This window comes from Manihot esculenta, chromosome 14 (genome assembly GCF_001659605.2).
Source record: "Manihot esculenta cultivar AM560-2 chromosome 14, M.esculenta_v8, whole genome shotgun sequence".
Taxonomy (NCBI): Eukaryota; Viridiplantae; Streptophyta; class Magnoliopsida; order Malpighiales; family Euphorbiaceae; genus Manihot; species Manihot esculenta.
In genome coordinates this window covers 1,035,494-1,050,234 of record NC_035174.2, presented here as the reverse complement: position 1 = coordinate 1,050,234, position 14,741 = coordinate 1,035,494, and the positions used below count along the sequence as shown (strand labels likewise).

The 14,741-nt window shown below is 44.0% G+C and overlaps 1 protein-coding gene across 1 annotated transcript; it reads right to left on the bottom strand.

Annotated features, from left to right (window-relative positions):
- Positions 1-561: 561 nt before the first annotated feature.
- Positions 562-3,159, bottom strand: LOC110600154 (pentatricopeptide repeat-containing protein At1g79080, chloroplastic). Its single transcript, XM_021736916.2, has one exon. The coding sequence runs from the start codon at positions 2,639-2,641 to the stop codon at positions 938-940; it is 1,704 nt and encodes a 567-aa protein (XP_021592608.1). The 5' UTR covers positions 2,642-3,159; the 3' UTR covers positions 562-937.
- Positions 3,160-14,741: the final 11,582 nt, after the last annotated feature.

Here is a 14,741-nt window from a genome sequence, read left to right as displayed (position 1 = left end):
TATCAAGGAAGTTTTATTAAAATTTTATGATAGATTTAATTTTTTTAGAAATTAATAGATTTGAATTGGATATTTGATAATTGATATGAACTTATTTTAAAAGATTTTTTTAGTTATGGGTTTTTATTATTATTATTGAAGTTTGGACTTCACATAAGAATTTATTATTATATATTTTAATTAATATGGAAAAATCTAAATATATTATTATATATTAAAATTAAATTGTTTTTACCTAAATTTATGAAATTTCATAAAATTTTGTTTACGTAAATAAAATGACACTTTATTAACAAAGCTTGATTAAATGTTTGATTTAATGAATAGATAGGGAGAGCCAACTGCCGACCACCGAATCAACTAAATGCCTATTAAGAAATTCAACTACACATTCAATTCTACCTAAATCTCCAACTACTCCACCATTGTCTCTCCCTCTCTTCTAGCATACTCTCTGCCTGCTTCTCAGGTGGCCTTCCAACACCTCTCTTGGCTCTTCCACTCTATTGTGTACTAGGGAAATTTTCATTTTATAAGCATTTTCAGAGAGATTCACAACTTGAATGATGTGTTGCAAATCATTTAAGATATTAAAACTAATAAATTATATGTCACAGCAAATCACATTTGAGAATGCAAAATCTATCAATTTATGCCACAGATTACATTTGAGAGCCAAGCTCTCCACACGATAGTCAGCCAACCTATAAAACTGAAGCAAACAGAAATCTTGTATCATCCCCATCCTGACCTTAGGAAATTTTGAATAAATTTCAGATGTTGCAGTGAAGCCACTCCTTGATCATCAGTCCAAAACTTTCCTTATTTTGCATGCCTCTCAGTCTGACGAGTCGCAATATAAAGAGGAATTCCAGTTAGGATCCTCAATCTATGATCATCATGGTTATTCTTTGTATACTGGCAAATGCACATGGTCTCAAACTGGTACACCTTCAAGGTCATATTGCATACAAAGTCGTTCAACTGTATTTTGACTCATCACTTGTTTCAGATGCAACTCTTTTAAAACTTCTGCTGCCAATCCCTTTTCTTCTTCATGGATAATTCCTTCTACGATAATAGCATAAGTTGTTTCACTAGGCATGTACCCCTTCTCAATCATCATCTCAAAAACTTCCAGGGACAAGTCTGTTCTGTGAGATTTACAGAATCCTAGTATAAGAGCATTGAAATTGTCAACATCAGGCCTATAATGATCTTCTTCCAATAACTTGAATATCTCCATAGCTTCATATAACATTCCTTCAATGCACAACCCCCTAATCAGAGATGAATGAGTGTAAGAATCAGGAGTAAATCCATACTTAGTCATCTCATACAAAAGCTGAAATGCTGGATACGTGTTCCCCTTTCTACTCAAGCATGAGATCACACCTTTGTAGAATTCGTGGATGGAGAAATTTTGTTTATTGCCCAAGCTTTGGATTAAGGAGAAAGCTTCTTGCACCTTTCCCTGCTTGCACAGCACAGCAATGGCATTGAATGTTCCCTCATTAGGATTACAGCGATTAAAAATCATTTGGTCAAGGCACTTAACCACAATATCTACCTTCCCCTCTTCACAAAGGCGAGCAATTATTGGATTATAGCTTGTAGCAGTAGGCTTAAATGGTCCATTCATCATTTCATCAACAACCTGAAGGGCCTGTTCTGTCCTGCCATGAAAGGCGAGGGAACCAATTAGTATATTATAGGTAACTATGGATGGAGAGCGTTCATCACCATCCATTTCAGCTAGAAGCTCATTTGCCTCCTCCCATCGTCCCTCATAACAGAGACTCCGCAGTATAATATTATAGCTCACAACATTTGGATTAAACCCCTTAGATGGCAAATCCCTGAAGAACTGAATTGCCTCTTCAATTCTACCTTCCTTGCACAATCCAGTTAAGAGAACATTGTAACTAACCAAATTAGGCTGCCCACCCTTAGTGATAATCTCATCTAAAAGCCTCATTGCTTCATTTACCCCTCTTTCCTTATAAGTTGCTTCCAGCAAAGATGAATAAGTGAAAGCATTTGGGACCAACCCCTTTTGCATTAATCTATCCAGAATTTGCAAGCTTTTATTTAAGTTTCCATGCATGCAAAGCCCTCTAACAAGAGAATTGTAGGTAACGGTATTGGTTGGATAACCATATTCTTCCATTTTCTCCACTAACTGCATTGCATGCCCTACGTTCCCCCTTTTACACAAATGGTTCACCAAGAAAGTATAAGAAGCAGCATCAGGAATCATACCAGACCCAATCATCATTTCCATCACTTTTATCGCCTTCTTCAACTTATTTGCCTTGCACAAATCATACAACAACTGTGTTGCTTGAACAACATCAGGCTTTTGTCCCTTCTTAACCACATATTCCAGATGGAAATATGCATCATTCAGCCTAATTTCTCTACTTCTATGATCATTCTTACCGGATCTCCAATTGGGTAGTGAGACAACAGAGTCTTTGGGGGAAATTGTGATCTGGGTAGATGCTAAAACCTTAGTAAATCCTTTGTTAAGAGAGAATGAATGGAGATTTGGTATATGGGAAAAGAATCCACAAGCTATTCTTGCTGCCTCGGGGAATGGGTTGGTTAAAGGAGATACTGAATTTACCAAAGTTGCCATGAGTAGAAAACAATTACAGAGCCACAGAGACCTAACCGTGCTGTTCTAGAGGTAAAGAATTCCGTGAATGAAAAAGATATCAGGCTATGTATTGACAGAGCAGAGGAATTAAAACGCCTAGGTTTTCCTAATACTCGACTTTACTAAGAAAACGGAGTTGTATTGCTATGAAGAGAATGTAAAAAATAAAGGATGGCATCTAAGAACATTAAAGATACAACTGAATCAAGGAATCAAGAAATCAAGAAAGAGCAAAGCTAAACAGACAAAAGGGAAAACATACGTTGACAGTGGTCTGCTTTATACATGAAAGCTCGATTCTTTTGTCGAACAAGAGCAGGGAAATGTGAGACCCAGAAAGAGAGAGACAAAAGCGTTGAAATGGTTAGCCATTTCGTTAAGCAAGTAGCATTCAATTCATCTTCGCAGGGCTCTCGTAGAGTCCAGTCCAGTCGCTTCCAATCCGCAATTGCTCTCTGGTTATCCAAGTCATGAAGAGTTGTGGATTAATTTCAAAGCCAAGTACGCTCGTCGTCGTTTTGATCCTATGCCAGCCATTGGATTTGTTTAATGGGAAACACGCGCCACATCAACAATTTTGGTCTAATTTTAAGTAAAGTAAATAGATAGTATAACTATCATCTTTAACTTTTAAGTTAAAAATTACTAAAAAATAAAAAATATTTAAATAGTTGTAATTATTTATGAAAATTATTACTTAATTATTATGATAGAAATAGATAATTTTAAAAAATATATTAAAACATTTTTTATATTTTAAAAAATTTATTAATTAATTTTTTATTAATTTTATCTATTAAATATTATGAAAAAATTTAAAATATATATTTTTACGGAGAGACTAATTAATAAATATTTTAAAAATTTTAAAAATTAATTAATAAATTTTTTAATATTATATGTATTAAGTAATAAAATATTTATTAGTAAAATTAATAGAAAGATTAAATAATATTTTTTTTAAAAATGTCAATGTTTTAATGTATTTTTATAAATTGAGAGATTAATTAATAAATTTTTATATATTATAAAGACTAAATAGTAATTTTTTTAAATTATTTTTTAAATAAATAATTAACATATAATTATTCCTATTTTAATTTTTTTTTATATAAAATTGGATGCTTGTCCATGGAGTAAAAAATATAAATAATTTTACATAAAAAATTAATAAATTTAATATAAAATATATTATTTTTTGGAATGAAAAATACATCTAATTTAAGCTTTCAAAATTAAGTTTAGATAAGATTTTCTGTAATATATACTGAATTTGAGGACTATCAATTAAACTGAATAATAATTATTAACAATAAAGTATGATGTCACATATTAATAGTTAAAAACTTTTTTGCAATAATAGTTAAAAACTGATTAATGTGAAGTGATGCTCTGAAATTCAGAGAAAATAGGGTTTATAATGGTTGAGTAAGCTTAGTTTGAGAGGAGGGTGTTCCTCTCCTTTTATTCTTTTCTTTTATCTGCTAGTGACGTCCAACGGCCTTGCTGCTATTGGGTCACCTGTCTCTATCATACGGATACGTACGTACAAAAGCGTCAGACGTCTGCTCCATGTTGAACGGCCATTTAATTTTTCCCCTGGCACGCGTGTAAACAGATCTATTAGGTGGATGAGCCGGTTATCCCCTCTTCTGCTAGGCCTCATGATCGAGCTAGGGGTGAAGAGACTGAGAACCAAGGGAGGCCTGATTTCAAGGCCGAATGGTCTGGGCCGGTCCATTTAAGAGGCTTCATGAACCTTAGACTAGAACTGTCATCATGGGTCCGGCCTCGTATCGGGGTGGTGAAACCCAGCGGTCATCAATTGCCCCTTTACCTTCTCATCAGTTATTACATGAATGATGAGGGGGTAAATATCGAGAACCCATTATGATCGCGTGGCCCGAGGATTGTCCCCCTTAAAACGTCTCTTCTTCTCTTTACTGTTTCAAAATTTGAATTTTCTTAGCCTTCACAGAACTCTTATTCTTCTCTGTTCTCTGCGCATTCCGCTTGCTCTGTCCTTCTGCCCCCATCGTTTTCAAGGTACGCTTTTCACTTCACCATGGATAGCCCGAAACTTCCTGATGTCATTAATCAAGAGTCTAGTATTACTCCGTCTACCCTAAAAAATTTCTTTTCTCAGGAGTATCTGGATACCCTTCTTTTCCATATCCGGGCTCCCTATCGGAATGAGAGGATCGTCCTTCCCGATCCTCCTCCCTCTGGTCTAATCGACCCTTAGAGGGACCACAGTTTGGTCTTCTTTGTCAAACAACGAGAGTATGGTTTAACCTTTCCCTTCTCTCCTTTTTTCATTGAGGTCTTCCGGTATGTCGAGATAACCCCTCGGATGCTAGCTCCTAATTCCATTCTATTCATGTGTTCATTCGAGTCTATTTGCCTGAGCTGGGGGTTCACGCCCACAGCGTGTCTGTTTGTTACCTTCTTTCGGCTACTTAAGGCGAGTTAGGACTTTTACTATTTTGGCCCCTGCGGAGGGCTGTCCATATTTTCGGGTCACAAGGACTCAATAAAAGGCTGGGTAGAGGGGTTCGCAGTGGTAGAGCTGAAAAAGGACTCCGAGTTGTCTTGGGAGGTGGAGCTCTCCTGGGAGGATGTCCCTCTAGGCTACAACGATCTGCCCCAGCTAAGCCTTTCTGAACAAGTAGGGTACCTTCAACTGACTTCTGTTGAGAAGAAGTATGATGTCGAAAAATGCATGTTTGTGTCTAGACTTCAGGACTGTAGGGATGCAGGTATTTTGCTTCGTTTAATTGCTTTGTTTCTCTCTTCTTGATTTTCTTCGAATGCTTCTTTAACTTGTTTGGCTTTGGGTCTCTGCAGCTTCTCAAGTACCTATGGACAAGATCAAGACTCCCAAGAATTTTACTCTGTCTCGGGAGAGTATGAAAGCCGCCCTGAACACTTTCCGAACTGGGCGGTCCATGTCTGAAGCTACTCAGGAGGTGGCCTAGGTCATTTCCTCCAGGTCGGGGGGCCGATCTGTTGCCCCAGCTCCAGTTCCATCTCAAGCTCCTAAGCCGAGCTCCAGGAGTGTTAGGGCCTCCAAGCCTTCTAGCCGCAGCAGGTCTAGCTCTCTTCTTCGATCTTCCCAGGCCTTTGGATCCCAACAGGCCTCTATTGCAAGAATAGAGGCTGTGCCCAAGGTGACTGACAAGCCAGTTGAGGACCTGAGGCTTGCGAGGGCTGATGCTGCTCCATCTTTTGGGGATGCCCCTGAGGAGAGGTTCGAGGTCTTTCCAACAGAAGGGGGGCTCCCGAGGGTGAGATAGAGGTCGTCCCGGCTGGTGAGGGTGTCCAAGAAGCTGGTGCTGAGGTCGCACCTGTCAATAAGGGAATCCCTAAGGAGAGGGCTAAGTCCGGGTCAGTTGATGCTGTTCCTCACCGGAAGAAGACCTCGGCTGTCAGCGAGGTTGTTGCTAAGGAGGCCGCTGGCAAGCGAGCTCTTCCTTCTGATGCTCCTACTTCGGCTCCTGCCCCCAAGAAGTCCCGGGCTTCTAAATAGCCAGGCCCAGCTCTGCCTCCTCTTGAGAAAGAGAAAACTCCCGTGGTGCCCTTGCTTTCTTCCCCCGACAACGAGATTTTGAACGCAGAAGATATTACCCATCAATCTCCGGCAAGCGTTGTTGCAGAGGTACTACGGGAGCGTATGTTTGGCGGGGTCACTGAGGCTTCGGACCCTCGTTTGCTTGCTCTCACTGGTCTTTTGGCCAGCTCTACTCGAGAGCAAGTAGCGTTTCGGTCCCGGACTCGATGGGAGCTCGGGAACACAATCAAGGAAATGCTCCTCATGGTAAGTTTTCTTTGATTTTGGGTTTTCATTTAATTTCCATTGTCCTCTATTCTTAACAGTTTTCTCTTCTTGCTAGGTGATGGGCCTCTTTATGGAGGTTGATGCCCGTGACCAGTCTCTCTGGGACACGGTGGACTGCCGGATTGAGGAGGCGCGACACGAGGAGAACCTTATCTCGACCAATGATGCCTGGGGCCATCTTGCCGCGGCCCAAGAGCATCTGAAGAGCATATAGGGGGAACTATCTTATACCCAAGATGCTCTCAGAAGGGTTGATGAGAGGGCAGCTGCGGCAGAGGTCCGTCGTTACGAAGTCTTGGAGCAGCTGTCCTCCCTGGAGGAAATCCGGCGAGAGAGGGACGAGGCTGTGGGCTAAAGAGATGAGGTCTGGCATTAGTATGAGGTGCTGAAAATGGATTATGAAGGGGCTCAGGTCCGCTGCGATACCGTGATGGCTCAAAGGGATGAAGCCCTGGCTCGGATAGTTGTTCTCGAGCAGGAGCTGAGCAAGCGTGCTGATAATCTTAAAGACCTGACTTTGGCAGCAGAGGAGTCAAAGCTTCATAATCAACAACTCTGCCAAGAAGTCGAGGCTTTGAAAAAGAGGTGTTCAGCCCTACTTGAGGACGCCAAGCTCGCTGAAGATAGGGTCCAGTTGGCGTGTGAGGAGCGCCTGCAGGAATATAAAGGGTCTGCTGAGTTAAGGGCAGAGATCGATCAGGCCTGCCAGAGGTGTTTACTGGAATATAAGGGCTCCTCGGAGCTGAAAGCAAAGATAGAGGAGGCCTGTGAGGCACGGCTTGCGAAATTTAAAGCTTCTGATGGCCTGAAACACGAGATATGGAACAGGGGTTTCCGCATGTTTGCCTTTGGGTTCAATCGAGGCCTGAAAGAAGCCAGGGATGCCCCCTCCACCCCACTAGCTCAACTCCGAGCCCCTGAAGTGGACTCTGATGGCGAGGAGGTGTGTTATGGGGAGGATGATAACCCCCTGCCTAAAGGAGCTTCTCGCACCGCAACTGGACCTCTTGAAGGGGATGGGGACGAAAAAGAGAGCGGTGAGTCTCAGGAGGGCGATGCCAGGCCTCAGGGGGAGGATGCCGAGTCCCAGGAAGAAGGCATCAGACCTCGGAGAGTGGAGATAGTGCCCTTCGTGTGTACCAGGGGTTTAGAGCAGGAGGGTACTGGGCTCCCCCAGGATAGTGGTGTAGGTAACAATGTAAATGATGATGTAATTAGTAATGTAAGTCCTTTACGGACAATCTTTCCTCCTATAATCTTAGATGATTAGACAAAGTTGTAACTTATTTTTCTTTTGCTTAATGAGATCTGGCTTTTATTTGTACTTGAATTATTTTTGCTCTTGTCTATTTTTCTGGTTTTACTGAGCTGCTTAATCTATTAAAGGCCTAATCTGTTTCTCCTATCTGTAAGCTTTTTCTGGTTTGATTTATTTTAAGGATAAAAGCTTTTAAGCCATATGTTCTGTAATACCCGGCTAGACTCCGGTATCGGAATCCCTACCGTCCGGTGGGACCTCAGATGTCGGAAACCTCTAGAAGGGTAAAACTATGATTTTATGAAATGTTTTCATGAATTTCATGTTTTTAAGTAAGAAATTAAATGAGTTTTTGCATGAATGTAGCTTGAAGGAAAACCCAGGTTCGGCCGCCGAACTTGACTTTCGGCCGCCGAACATGCATGTGATTAGGAGGCACGTTAGGCCCCCGAAAGCATGAGTGAGGGAAGTGCAGGTTCGGCCGCCGAACCTTATGTTCGGCCGCCGAACATTGCATGGATACGGAGGCACATTCGGCCCCCGAACGTGGCCTGGCCAGCCACATATAAAAGGGTCCCTTTGGTCCGCACGGGTGAGCTTTTTCTCTCCCATTGTCGGCCAAGGTGAGTCTCCGCCGCTCCTCCCTCAATCTTGAATGTTTTCCCTAGATCTTGCATGGTTTTCACGAGTTTTAACTTCCATTTTGAAGATCTGTGAGCTAAGAGCAAGTTTTGGGTACTTGGAGGTTCAAAGAGCTCAATCTCTCCATCTCCAAGCTAGGATCGCCTTCCCTCTCGTTTCTTCAAGAGGTAAGCTTCGATCTATGCTTCTCTTATGTTTTATGAAAGTTTTATGCAAGTTGATGGGGTAGAATGCATGTTTAAGCTTATTGATGAGTTTATGGGTTTTGATGCTTTGATGAACAATGTATGTTGATGTTTGTGTGTTTGAAGTGTTGTAGTTGGGGTATATTATAGTTTGAGACCCCTAGGTGTGATGTATGATGTGTATGCATGTGTAGAAACAAGTTTATGCATGTTTTGATGCGTTTTGGAGGCTGTGGACACAAGGGAACCAAGTTTCTGCCCTTCGGCAGAAACTCAGGTTCGGCCGCCGAAGTGACTTTCGGCCGCCGAACCCCCTTGTGGAGGCAGTTTCGGCTGCCGAAGCCTGCCCCCGAAACTCAAGGTTCGTCTCTGTCTGGGAGGTTCGGCCGCCGAAAGTGCCGCCGAACCTGCATGACTTTCGGCTGCAGTGGGACTTTCGGCCGCCGAACCTGCCGCCGAAAGTACCCTGTTCAGCCATTTCTTGCATGTTTTCATGTGATGTTTTCAGGATGTTTTAGGGGGTTTTTGGGGAGTATTTTAGAGTCATGTTCATGTATGTTTGGTCCCTCATTTGAGTCCACCTGTGTAGGTTCGGACCTGAGGAACCGAGACCCCCAGCAGTGAGCCAGCTGCTTCAGAGTCTCTTCAGAGCTAGCCAGAGGTGAGTGGAATAAACTCTAAGTTTTAAAGAAAATTAATGAAATGATTTAGCATGATTCACGCATCATGAATGCCATGAGATATATTAGGTTGATTGCATTAGAATTCACGAATATGTTGCATTGCATACGTTGTTGTTGATGTGGATGAATGTTGAATGATCCATTAGCCCTTTTATGTCATGATAACCTATGTGAGTCCAGGTGTGCCTGCTACGGCTCCACGCCCCTGGCACTATGATTGACTATGGTAGTCCGGGTGTGCCTGCTACGGCTCTACGCCCCCGGCATGTATAAGTAAGAAAGATAGGGGCTAAATGGTGACAAGTTCATCCTTGATGTGAAATGTTTGTGTTATGGCGCATACATGAAAGCATGATTTAAATTGATGTTTTATTATTCTGCTCACTGGGCTCTAGTAGCTCACCCCACTCCCTTTATCCCCATAGTTGCAGGTACAGGATAGATCGGGAAGTCGGCTAGAGTGAAGTAAAGTCTTGTATGATGTAATAGATAGTAGTGGACATGAATATGATGTAATGAGTATTTATGACTATGTTAATGTAATGAAAAAGTAATGTATAGTTATGTAATGATGAGGATGATTGAGGACTAGTATGTGCTTGACCCTATGTTATGGTTATCCCCTTGACACATGATCTATAGGAATGTTTTTATGATGTATTTGATAGTCCAAGCTTATCGAATGATGAAATACCCCATTGGAGCATTTGATGAGGACTCCAGTGGTGGTTATGTTATTAGATGTTCACACGTTCAGGTTAAGCTTGGAAAAAGAAAGAAAAAGTTTACAGTTTTATGTATGTTGTTGATCATGTATGGGATATTACAGGTTACAGGAGGTATGTTTGGCTTGCTACGGGTCCCGGCGGCCTTAAGCCGATCTGGATCCTAGCGCCGGTAACGGGTCGGATTTCCGGGTCGTTACAGAGTGGTATCAGAGCCCTAGGTTCATATGGTCGGACCTAGAGTGTCGGGCTCATAGATGTTATAGAAGGTCAAGCACAATAGGAAAGATCATGTCCACTAGGATAGGATGTAGAGTCCTGTCTATATGATGATATGATATGCCATGATGATATGCATGTGCATAAATGTTATGATATGATGCTATGTATGTGATGAGGGTTCATGTGTTTCCACATGAACCATATGATGCTAATGATTGTTTATGTTATGTGCTGTTTTTCAGAAAATAGAATGAGAGGAACTCGTCGATCTGCACGATTGACTGGAGTGCCACCTCAGGACGAGGGCGCTGATGCCCGTCCTTCAGCTTTGCCTAGGGCAATGTCCAGTAGGTCCAATAGAGACAGAGTGGCTAGAGACCCTAGAAGGTCTTTGGATCTGGGTAGAAGCAGATCAGTAAGGGGAACAGTGCAGGGAGGAATGTCTGAGGATATGGAGGTAGATCAGAGAAGGGATGGCAATCTTGGTGTGAGTATGCCGGAAGAGGGCATGGGAGAATCAGAAGGAGGCACTCAGGCCTCGAGTTATGTCCAGCCACATCACTACCCACCCTATTCACACCATCCAGGGTATTCGATGGGAGGTACATCGGATAACCCCAGTTTTAGCCCTTATCCTCCACATATGCCATACCCACCTTACTACCCACCATACTCCCAGTATCCCATGTATCCACCTCCACCTCCCTATACCGGTACAGCAAACCCTACCCCAGGGGATGTTGCACCTCCACCGCCACCAGTACCTACTGTCCCGGAAACACAAGTACCCAAACCTACCTCATCTGGAGGGAGCAAGGTCAAGATGACCGATTACATGAAGTTGGGTGCTCCTCAGTATAGAGCAGGTGATGACCCATTTGAGTATCTGAGCAGGGTCAAGACTATCACAGATGAGATAGGGGCTGATGACAGTAGAGCCATTCAGATGGCTGGGTTCACACTGGAGTGCAAGAAGGCACGTGGTTGGTTTAAGAACTATGTGAACCCGAGAGCGGACAGTATGTCCTGGGAGGAGTTCGCAAATGAGTTTGCAGGATGGGCTTTCCCTGAGAGCTCCAGAGAGCAGAAAATAATAGAATTCGAGCAGTTGAGGCAGACTGATCAGATGAGTGTGGAGGAGTATACAGATAGGTTCCTGGAGTTGTTGCCATATGCTGGGCAGAATTTGGACACGGATCAAAAGAAGTCAAGTAGATATATTATGAGGCTGCACTCCAGGTATTCCTCTTTGATACAGTCAGCAGAGAGGGAGAGTTTCCATGCCATAGTGGATATGGCTAGGAGAATGGAGGCTTGTGCCATCGTTCAAGGGAAGGTAAAACAGTCAGTGGCACAGTCTTCTGGTTCCAAGACCCCAGGTGGGGAAAGGTTAGACTCTTCTTCTCTGAGTGCAGCAGTTGCAAGCAGTAAGAAGTGGGACAGAGGCCACAGAAAATCTAAGAAGAATAAGTTCTGGAACAAGATCAAGTCAGGTCTGGGTTTAGGCAGTGGCTCAAGCTCTGGCGCAGAGGTTACAGCATGTATGAGATGTGGGAGACCACACAAAGGAGTATGTCTGGCAGGGACAAACACATGTTTCAAATGCGGACAGGCGGGTCATTTGGCTCGAGACTGTCCTAGAGCAGCCTTTGTAGCGCCGTCTCAGCAGACAGCCTCCGGCAGTGTGGTGCAGCCAGTAGCTCCAGCCGCAACACAGGCCAGTGGCAGAGGCAGAGGGAGAGGGTCAGCCTCTTCATCAGCAGGATTCAGAGGTGAAGGTCCATCAGCTCCGGCACGGATCTTCACTATGACTCAGCAGGAGGCCAATACATCCAACACCGTGGTGGCAGGTAATCTCATCATTGGTTGTTCTGAGGTGTATGCCTTAATGGACCCGGGTGCATCTCATTCTTTTGTTGCTCCGAGAGTCGTGGAGAGGGTAGGATTGATGGTCTCTGGGTTAGAGTGTCCCCTATGGGTCAGTGGACCCAAGTGTGACCCGTCAGTGGCAGAGGCAGTCTGCCAGTGTAGTCCCGTTTTCATAGAGGGAAGATGCCTTTCCGCCGACCTTGTGGTTCTAGACTTGACAGATTTTGACGTCATTCTAGGGATGGATTGGTTATCGACCCATGGTGCTACCTTGGACTGTAGAGACAAGGTAGTCAGATTCAGAGATCAGGATGGGTCAGAGGTCGTCTTCAGAGGAGACAAGAGGGGTACACCTAGAGGTCTGATCTCAGCTCTTCAGGCTCGTAGGTTGCTTAGGAGGGGATGTCAGGGGTTTCTAGCTCATGTGAGGGAGTTAGATAGTCATGTCAGAGTGCCCGCCTCAGTGCCTGTGGTGAGTGAGTTTTTAGATGTTTTCCCAGACGAACTGCCAGGGTTACCACCTGCTAGGGAGATAGAGTTCGAGATTGAGTTAATGCCTGGTGCCAGACCGATCTCTATCCCTCCCTACAGGATGGCACCCGCTGAATTGAAAGAACTGAAGGAACAGTTGCAAGAGCTGGTAGATAAGGGTTTCATCCGACCGAGTACTTCACCTTGGGGTGCTCCGGTTCTGTTTGTGAGGAAAAAGGATGGATCCCTCAGACTTTGTATCGACTACAGACAGTTGAACAAGGTCACTACCAAGAACAAGTACCCTTTGCCGAGGATCGACGATCTATTCGACCAGCTATCAGGAGCAGGTTGTTTCTCCAAAATAGATCTGAGATCAGGGTACCATCAGTTGAGGATAAGGAATGAAGATGTACCAAAGACAGCTTTCAGGACCAGGTATGGGCACTATGAGTTCCTTGTGATGCCGTTTGGGTTGACCAACGCCCCTGCAGCATTCATGGACCTCATGAACAGAGTATTCAGTCAGTATCTGGATCACTTCGTTATTGTCTTCATAGATGATATCTTAGTGTATTCCAGAAATGCAGAGGAGCATGCCCATCACCTGAGGACAGTTTTGCAGACCTTGAGAGAGCATGGCTTGTATGCCAAGTTCTCCAAGTGTGAGTTTTGGCTTAGGAGCATATCATTCTTGGGGCACATTGTGTCAGAACAGGGTATTGAAGTAGACCCCAAGAAGGTAGAGGCTGTAGCTAACTGGCCTAGACCCACCTCAGTGACTGAGATCAAGAGTTTTCTGGGTTTAGCAGGTTACTACAGGAGGTTCGTTCAGGACTTCTCAAAGATTGCTGCTCCTATGACCAAATTGACAAAGAAGAATCAGAAGTTCATATGGACCGATCAGTGTGAGGAAAGCTTTGAGGAGCTTAAGAGGAGGTTGACTTCAGCACCGGTGTTAGCTCTGCCAAAAAGTGATGATGACTTCTCAGTATTTTGTGATGCGTCCCGTGTGGGACTGGGTTGTGTGCTAATGCAAAATGAGAGGGTGATCGCTTATGCTTCTAGGCAACTAAAGAAGCATGAGCTGAATTACCCCACACATGACCTAGAGATGGCAGCAGTAATCTTTGCACTCAAGATGTGGAGGCACTACCTCTATGGGGTAAAATGTGAGATCTTCACAGATCATAAGAGCCTGCAGTACATCCTGAGTCAGAGAGAACTGAACATGAGGCAGAGGAGATGGGTAGAGCTGTTGAGTGACTATGATTGCAAGATTCAGTACCATCCGGGTAAGGCGAATATTGTGGCAGACGCCTTAAGCCGGAAATCACTCGGCAGTCTATCCCACATTTCAGCAGAGAGGAGGCCGGTGGTGAAGGAGTTCCACAGACTTATGAGTGAGGGATTACAGTTGGGGTTGTCTGGCACAGGTGCCTTAGTGGCTCAGATGAGAGTGACACCCGTGTTTCTGGAGCAGGTAGCTCAGAAACAGCATGAGGACCCAGAGTTAGTCAGGATAGCCAGAACGGTTCAGTCAGGCCAGAGTAATGAGTTCAGATTTGATGATAAGGGGATCCTCCGCTACGGGAACAGATTATGTGTGCCAGATGACATTGGTCTGAAGGGAGATATTATGGGAGAAGCCCATAATACCAGGTATAGTGTTCACCCTGGAGCCACCAAGATGTATCAGGATCTGAAGAGAGTGTACTGGTGGCCAGCTATGAAGAAGGACGTGGCACTGTTCGTGTCAGCCTGCGATGTGTGTCAGAGGGTGAAACTAGAGCATCAGAAGCCGGCTGGAATGTTGAATCCACTACCGATTCCAGAATGGAAATGGGAGAACATAGCTATGGACTTCGTAGTGGGGTTACCGGCGACGTCCAACAGATTAGACTCCATATGGGTGATTGTGGACAGACTCACCAAATCTGCTCACTTCATCCCTGTCAGGAGTGGCTACTCTGTGGATAAGTTGGCGCAAGTGTATGTAGATGAGATTGTCAGACTGCATGGGGTCCCGGTATCTATAGTGTCAGATAGAGGGCCCCAGTTCACCTCCAGGTTTTGGCGGAGTCTGCAGAACGCTATGGGTACCAGATTAGACTTCAGTACTGCATTCCACCCACAGACGGACGGACAGTCAGAGAGGACCATCCAGACAATAGAGGATATGCTCA

Bases quoted from the DNA above. Each gene is read 5' to 3' on its own strand.
- LOC110600154 (XM_021736916.2), bottom strand. From the start codon at position 2,641: ATGGCAACTTTGGTAAATTCAGTATCTCCTTTAACCAACCCATTCCCC.